Source organism: Emiliania huxleyi (genome assembly GCF_000372725.1).
Source record: "Emiliania huxleyi CCMP1516 unplaced genomic scaffold EMIHUscaffold_907, whole genome shotgun sequence".
Classification (NCBI taxonomy): Eukaryota; Haptophyta; order Isochrysidales; family Noelaerhabdaceae; genus Emiliania; species Emiliania huxleyi.
This window is the reverse complement of record NW_005195245.1, coordinates 6,605-14,512: the sequence shown is the minus strand read 5'-3', so window position 1 is coordinate 14,512 and position 7,908 is coordinate 6,605. Positions and strand designations below refer to the sequence as shown.

General features: G+C 69.1%; 2 protein-coding genes across 2 annotated transcripts; one reads left to right on the top strand and one right to left on the bottom strand.

The window, feature by feature from the left end:
- Positions 1 to 3,569: 3,569 nt before the first annotated feature.
- EMIHUDRAFT_250340 (hypothetical protein) lies at positions 3,570 to 4,558 on the top strand (the record flags this gene model as incomplete). The annotated part of the gene is made up of 3 exons (XM_005757427.1): positions 3,570 to 4,124; positions 4,210 to 4,351; positions 4,488 to 4,558. 3 exons carry the CDS (start codon positions 3,570 to 3,572, stop codon positions 4,556 to 4,558), a joined length of 768 nt encoding a protein of 255 aa, XP_005757484.1.
- Positions 4,559 to 5,315: 757 nt separating this feature from the next.
- Positions 5,316 to 6,583, bottom strand: EMIHUDRAFT_77441 (hypothetical protein; the record flags this gene model as incomplete). Its single annotated transcript, XM_005757426.1, has 3 exons — positions 5,316 to 5,612; positions 5,715 to 6,067; positions 6,184 to 6,583. Coding segments are annotated over 3 exons (1,050 nt in total), but the record flags the coding sequence as incomplete, so codon positions are not given.
- Between the last annotated feature and the right edge of the window lie 1,325 nt (positions 6,584 to 7,908).

Here is a 7,908-nt window from a genome sequence, read left to right as displayed (position 1 = left end):
TGTGGAAGCGGCTCCGCCTGCTCGGCGGGCAGCGGCGGCGGCGATCCCCCAAGCAGCTCGAGCCAACCAGCCTGCGCCGCCACCGCCGCCGCCGCGCCGCCACCGCCGCCGCCGCCCCCGGGCGGAGATGGTGCGCCGGGCCGCAGACCATGCGGTCCCCCGGAGCTGTTCGCCGCGGCGGCAGACGCAGAGAGCGGCGCCACCTCACCCCTCGACGCCGGCCCGGGGGGAGATGAGTGCGGGGTGAGGTAGACGCTCGACGCGGCGGAGCTCGAGACGGCGGGCGAGTCCACCTATGACCGGGGAGTCGGGGACGAGTCGCCAGGCACGCCCATGCGTGTGTCACGACAACGACGGGGAAGACTGCCGGCGGGCGCGGGTCGAGAGGTGTGCCGGTCGGGCCAGCGGCGGCCGGAGAGCAGTCGGCCTCCTCCGCCAGTCTCGAGGCCGGGGCGGGGGGCCAGCCTCCTCCTCCCTCCGCCGCATACCCCTCCGCCGCATAGCCCTGCTGAGGGTACCCCTCCTGCGGGTACCCCTCCTGAGGGTACCCCTCCTGAGGGTACCCCTCCTGAGGGTACCCCTCCTGAGGGTACCCCTCCGCCAAGTAGCCGCTCCCCTGAGAGAAGCCCGCCCCGGGCGAGAAGCCCTCCTGCACTACAGCGCCGCGCATCGCCGGCGGCGTCGGCGCCCGCGCGCGCGACTTTGCGGCGGCGGCGAAGCGGCGGCTGTGCGCGCCCGACGCGGCGGCGGCAACGGCGGCGGCGGCGGCGTTGGCGGCCGCCGCGGCGTTGGCTGCGGCGGCATTGGCGGCAGCTGCGGTGGCCGTGGCGGGCGGGTCGAGAGCCGAGTCGTGCATGTCGCGGTCCATGCGGTCCGCCTGGACGGGGTACCCCTCCCCGCCGTACCCGTCTGCAGCGCCGTACCCCTCTGCAGCGCCGTACCCGTCTGCAGCGCCGTACCCCTCTGCAGCGCCGTACCCGTCTGCAGCGCCGTACCCGTCTGCAGCGCCGTACCCCTCTGCAGCGCCGTACCCCTCTGCAGCGCCGTACCCGCCCTGCTGGGCGCACTGCTCCTCCTCCTCGAGCATGCTCTCCTCCGCCGGCGCGTGAGGCCCGCCCGCCCCGCCCGCCCCGCCCACCCCATCCTCCTCCATCTCCGCCAGCGGCGGCGACGGAGGCCGGCGCTGCGGCGGCGGCCCCGCCCTCGCCCCTCTCCAGCCCCGGCCGTCCGACTCGTCTACGGCATCGACCGGAGCGACCCGCCGGAGCACCCGCTCGCACTGCCACGCGGAAACAGCGTCGCACAGCCTCGCGCGCAGCTGCGCCGGGCAGCCGGCGATGGCGGCCTAGAGGCACCAAACACTCGAGCATGAATGCTCAAGGGGGGGGGGGGGGGAGGGGGGGTACCATCAGGGCAGCGGCGGGAAACAAGGGGCTGCTCTGGCAGTGCCAACGGGGTGGGCACCCGGTGGAGTGAGGCCCAGGGAGAGCGCCTCCGGCATCTAGAGGACTCGCGGCCGCAGACATGCGTCGGAAATGTCTCGGAAGTGTCTCGGAAGTGTCTCGGATGTCTAGGACTCGCGGACAAGCGTCTAGGAGGTGTCTAGGAACTGTCTCGGAAGTGTCTCGGAAGCAGCTAGGAGTCGCGGCCGCAGAAGGGCCCTCCGAGAGGGAAGCGGCGAGGCGGCGGGCGTAGTGGCCCCTCGCCGCCGCGGCCTAGTTCTCACGAATGGAGGGCTCATCGCTAGGCGGGGGTCGCAGCTGGTGACATCTCGCCGCCGCAAGCGCCTCCGACTCGAGAAGCGAACGCGCCCGCGCCGCCGCCTCCCTCGCCCCGCCTCCCTCCCCGCCGCCGCCGCCCGCCGACTCGCTCTCCTCCATTCTCTGCGGCTGCTGCTGCTGCTGCGACCGCTGCTGCTGCTGTGACTGCTGCTGTGACTGCTGCTGCTGCTGCGGCTGCGGCTGCGGAGGCTGCAGCACCCGCTGCAGCGTCGCCACCGCCTCCGCGCACCGCTCGTCCTCGAGCAGGTGCGCCTGGCCAGTCATCGAACACCAGTCACCAGTCACCAGTCACCAGTCACCAGTCAGAATGCATGGCTCGTCCTCGAGCAGGCGCGCCTCGAGAGGGGCGAGGCTCCCTTCCAGCGCGTCCGCCGCCACCAGCAGCGCGTCCACCCACGGAGGAGAGCAGCGAAGGGCCTACTCAACCAGGAGTGGCTGCTGATCATGAGCTCTCGCGCCCACGAAAGGAAGTAGCGGGATGGCCTCGGCCACGGCGGCGCACGCGCCTGCGTCGTGGACGGGCCGGGGTCAGGGGCGTGGCGCGCTGCACCCCTGCGCCTCGCGTGGAGACGAAGGCCGCTAGTGCAGTGAAGGCCGCGAGTGCAGTGGACTGCGGTACGGACTGCCGCGCCGTCCACGCAGGGAGAGGGAGACCGCGGGGAGATTGAGATTGGCATCTGGGCGCACGAGCCTGGTGCGGCCTGCACTCCGCGCGCGTACTCGACCCACGCGCTGCCCGCGCCGGCCGGCGGCGCAGCGGCCATGCGGCCCGCCGCCTGCGCGGCGGCGGCGAGCGCGGCGGAGGAGGAGGCGCCTGCAGGAACCTTCCGTGAAAGCTCCGCGAGGGAGAGGGGGCGAGGCGTGTGGTGCGCGCGAGACGAGCGAGCGGCTTCGGGGTCTGGCGGCGTGTGGAGACGAGGGGTTGCGAATCCCGCGGCCACAGCGTGAGCACAGGAGAGAGCAGGCGGGTGCGCGCGTCCTCCCATCGTCTCGCCGGAAAGCAGAATCCGTGTGTTGCAGCGAGTGTTGCAGCTTCTAGTGTGTGCGATCCTGTCCCGGAGGGAGAGGGGGAGAGGCGGGCATCGAGCAAGGCGACGGCGACGGCGGCGCGCAGCACGTCGTCCTGCCGGTCGCGGCCGTACGAGGGCGGCGAGGCGGCGGGCGACGAGCGCGCCGCAGAGTGGAGCCGGCCGGCGGTGGCACACTCATCGTACAGAGGACCGTGCGGCGCCGCGCCGAGAGAGTGCGAGCCCTCTGCAGGCGGGGCGGCGGCGGCGGCGGCCGGGTCGGCGCGGAGCGCCGCCAGCTCCCGCGAGAGCGCGGCGTTGGCGGCGGAGAGCCGCCGCACCTCAGCGCGCAGCTCGCGCGCCTCCGCCTCGACTTCGGGCAGCGCCGCGAGGAGGACCTTGGCCTCGCACGCGGTCCGGCGGTGCGCACGCTGGGCTGCGGCGAGGCTGGTCTCAGCGCCGTCGCAGCTGGTGCCGGCGCCATCGGGCGATGTGGCCGCCGCCAACTCTGGCTGCCGTCGAACCACTCGCGGAGTCGGGGCGCGGTTCTCCTCGCTCAGGGCGGCGTTGGAGCGAGCGCTGAGGACGGTACGCTGCGCGGCGCGAGCCGCCTCGCGCTCAATCTCTAGGAGGTGCTGCGCAAAGGAGCGTGGCGGTCGCGGGTGAAGCATTTTCAGCCGATCTGGGCGGCCATGGGCAAAAGAAAAACGAAGTCTCGCTTCGAATTCTTTTACATGGGAACTACTTCGTTGATGGGGACCGAGGGGTGACTAGCACAGACATGGCTGACAGCTCGAGCCACCCCGTGCTGGTTTATCAACCGGCGCCAGTTCCCGTCACTCCGCGGTCCTCCCCTCAGCCTCACCACCCTGATTCGGTGAGCGAGCCTGCGCGTTCTCCCAAGCGGAAGCGCAAGGAGCTCATGGAGGTGTGCTGGGGCGATGCCTTTTCGGGCGGCAACCTGGGTTGCGCAAAAATGTCTCATCGGCCCAAGGGCGCCTTCAGAGAGCACTTTTGCAGGCGATGCCGGGAGCAGGGCGTGTGTGTGCCCATCTCGAGGGTGCGCGTGCCCGTCGGCGAGGGCTCCGGGGAGATAGGCAACCGCAAGACGGGCGGCTGCTGGAACGAGCCGTCCCTGGCCTCGCATCTGCCTGCGCACCGCGTCATCGGCAGAGCCAAGGACTGCGCGGGCCCCGTGCTCGTCATATTGCGGGACGAGGCTCCGCCGCTGCCCGGCCTCGCCGAGGCCGCCGCGCTCTCCCTCTCCGATCCGGTCCGCTTCCGCGTCGGCCGCACGCTCATACCTCCACCGATGGCGGCCGTGGTCGCCGTGCCAGTGCCAACCTCGCCGCCCTGGCGCCTGCCACCCCTCGCAGTTATCGCCTTGGGGGAGGACTCCCCGGCCTGCCGGCGGAGGACAGGCGCAGCACCAGTTGTCGCCGGGCCTGAGGCTGCGCCGGCTCCAGCAGGCGCGCACCAGCGCCTTGGGCCTAGCCAACACCTGCTCCCCTCCGAGCTGGGCTGCGCCGAGGCCCTGTGCCTTCTGCGTGCGCCGCCCACCGGGTGAGCATGATGTGTATATTTTTCGTATGTGTTTATTATTATTTCTCTTCTTTTGGCATTTGTGTTTGTGATCACGTTGCGCGCGCAAATATGAAACATGTGGCGCAGGAGCGACACCGCCGGGGTCGATCGACAGGAAAATATTTCGGCAGAAAAGGGCACAGTCCACAGAGGCGTGTGTCAATATGGTTTTCGTTTATGGTTTAAGATCGCCGCACGGGCGGCGCGGAGACACCTGGGTATCCTGTTCACCTTTTTAACACAATCTCCTAGGAGAGGTTGTTTATTTATTTATTTCAATGGTTTTGGACCCCGAGATTCAGGGGTGCAACGCGCCGCCCCTGGGACCACGACGCCGGTCGGCGCCACGCGCCCGGCTGCCAAGCAGGAAGCCGAACACGGCCGCAACAGGGGTGGCGAGTATCAGCGCGTGCGCCCGCAGAAAGCTGTCTTCGTCCGTCGTGCAATCGACGGGCCCGAATCGCCCCCGAGACCCCCGCACCGCCTTCTCGGCCGCCGCCGGCTCGGCCACCGCGGCGGCGCCCACAGCTTTGCCTGGCAACGCCGCCGCCCGCCTCTGGGCGCGGCCCGCGGGATGCGGCGGCGCCGACGGCTCGCCACCCCCCGCTTGCCCTTCCGCCGCAGCTCCAAACCGGACGAGGAGGGCCCGCGCCTCGTGCGGCTCGACGTGCCTCGCCGTGTAGAGCGCGGTGAACCGCCCCTCCGCCTCCATCTCCCACGCGTCGACCACCGCCGCCGTCGCCTCCGACCCCTCCTCCCACAGCGCCGGCGGGCACGCGCCGCAAGCGGCTTGGCAGTTGGCCTTCATGAAGCCCGCGTTCTTGTCGCACTCGCCGCCGCGCGCCCAGCTCGCGCACGTCGCGTCCTTCTCCGCGTTGCTGCAGGCCGGCTCTCGCGCTACGTGCGACTCGTGCCCGCGGGACGCGTCGGTCAAGTCTCTCCTCCAGCGGACGGTGATGTCGGCCGGCGTCTCGCCCCCGTTGAAAAGCAGCAGCGCGTGCGCGCCGTCGGCGAGCGGCTTGCTCCAGATCGCGAGCGGCCCGTTGCGCCACACGCGCCGCGCCGCGACGCCGAGCGGGTCTTGGCTGATGGCGAGCATGCCTTTGGAGGTGAGGATGCGGCGCGTGGCAGCGCTCATGCGGCGCGGGTCGTTCCCGAGCATGAGGGGGCTGGAGAGCATGCACCAGAGCGCGAAGTGGGTCCGCTGCTCGGTGCGGGTGAGCCCGCCGACCATCCCCCACTGCTGCCGCGAGATGTACTGCCCAGGCGCGCACGTGCCGTTTGGAAGGTGGGGCGGGCACTGGTCGACGATGCCGTAGGGAGTCATGCCGTCGAGGCCGACCACGAGCATGTCGAGATCGTTGAAGCCGCCGGGGCCGTCCACGGCTCGCTGCGCCGCGTCGGCATCCTCGACCGCCGTCATGATGGACTGGAGGTACCCCGGCAACTTGTGCAGCTTCCGCGCCGCCGCCTCATCCCACACTGCAAACACGTCCCGCCCCGTCCTCCAGCTGTGGCCCACGTTGTGCCCCCAGCGGTTCGGGCGCCCGCCGCCCCAGTTGCAGAGCGAAAACAGCATCGGCCTCCCCGTCGCGTTGAGCGAGTCGCGCATGACGCTGTACCGCCGCTCCGGCTGCCTCTCCGCCGTCGGCACCTTCTCCATGCCGCAAAAATCGAGCTTGAGGTAGTCAACTCCTGTCATGGACGCGTCGTGGACGTGTCACGGACGTGTCACGGACGTATTTCGGGTGCATATGCATCGCATGGACGTGTCGTGCACGTGTCGCGGGGTCGGGCAGGAAGCCAGCCACCCCACGACGCGTAATCGGCCGCGTCCTCGCGTTCGTGGCCGTATGAGCCCGGCAGCCCCTCACACGTCGTCTCTCCTGCGCACGAGTAGATTCCAAACTTGAGCCGCCGCTCGTGGATGTACTTGCCGAGCGCCGCCATGCCGCTTGGAAAACGGCGAGGGTCGACAACGATGTGGCCGTCTCCACTCCGCTTCTTGTCCATCCAGCAGTCGTCTATGTTGACGTACTGGTAGCCCGCATCGCGAAGCCCTGTGGAAACCATCGCATCGGCGACCTCATGGATGAGCGCTTCGTCCAGGCCCTCACAACGAAACGTATTCCAGCTGTTCCACCCCATCGCAGGAGTGCGGCCGACACCGTTGTCGAGAGCCAGGACGAGCAAGGTGTAGGGCAGCGACATTAGCAGGCCGACCACGTGAACTTAGCTCCCCGGGCGTCCGACTCGCCAGGCCGATGTTAGTCAAACAAAGAAAAACAAACCCATCCAACAGCTGTTGACCGAGCCTCCGTCCGCTGTGAGTGCTGGGACCGCCGATGGGGCATATATTGTGCATATGGAGAGAGAAGCCGTAAAGCCCTTCCCGTACCGGGCAGGGCAGTGACCAGTGTTCTAGGTGTGTATATGTGTGCAAGTGGGTCACGCACACGACTGTGGTGTGTGGACTCTGGACGGCCGGTGTGATCACACTTATCGCCCAGGACACCGGACGCCCGAGATGTGCGCGAAAAATACTTTAGCACGGCCGCGTGTCGGTGGTTTGCAGCCTAGTGCCTGTGCAGCTGCATGTGCACGATGGTAAGTGGGCACCGCCCTCCCCGCCGAACTAGCACGGCCCTCTCAGTTGTAGTGCGTCGGCCTTGCCTCCCCTTCCGGGACGTGCTCCACCTGCTCACAAGCAGTCGCACTCAGTGCGAGCACCCTACCCGAGGTCTGCGGGCTAAGGCCCCACCGCCGCGGAGTCGAGCTCGGTCATCTTTGGAACCACCACCTGAGGGGAGGGAAAGGGGCCGAGGCGGCGGCGCGCACGATGTGGGGGCCAGTGTGTGTGAAAAGGTGTGTGTGTGTGTGGGGGGGGGGGGGAGTAGCGGCCGGGGGAGGGTGGTGCGGCCCAAGTCGCACCGTCGAGGTGATGGTGACGCGCTTGCACAGGGTGTACAACAGCCAGGCCGCGGCCGGGATGGCGATCGCACAGATGAGGAGGACGACGACAGCCGTGTCAGAGGCCAACGATGGCGCTGGAGGCGGCGGCGGTGGAGGCGACATGACGCTGCACCCTATCGTCTCCCCACTCGAGGTCTCCGTGCAGTACGGCGCGTTGCTCGGGAGGGGGCACCTGCAGCACGCCCGAGGGTCGCGGCTCGCCACCGCACGCACGCAGGGCCACACACATCCCGGTTCGGGAGAAGGCGGGGGGGGGGGGGGGGGGCCCCCAAAAATTGAAATCCCGGCTCTCGGTTTGGAGGGGGGCCGGGCCCTTTTTGGGCCTAAAAATTCTGGGGGGGGGGTGAAAAAAAAAAAAGGTATTCCCGGGGCCCCCCCCTTTTGTTTTTTTTCCCCGGGAGCGGGGGGGGCCCCCTCTTAATTCCCCTAAGAACTCGGGAACAATTTTTTGGGCCGGGGGAAAAAAACCCCGGGGCGGGGGTGGGAACCGAATTAAGGGTGGGAAAATGGGTTTCCGGGAAAAAAAGTCTTTTTTTTTTTTCCCCCGGGGAACCCCCCCCGGG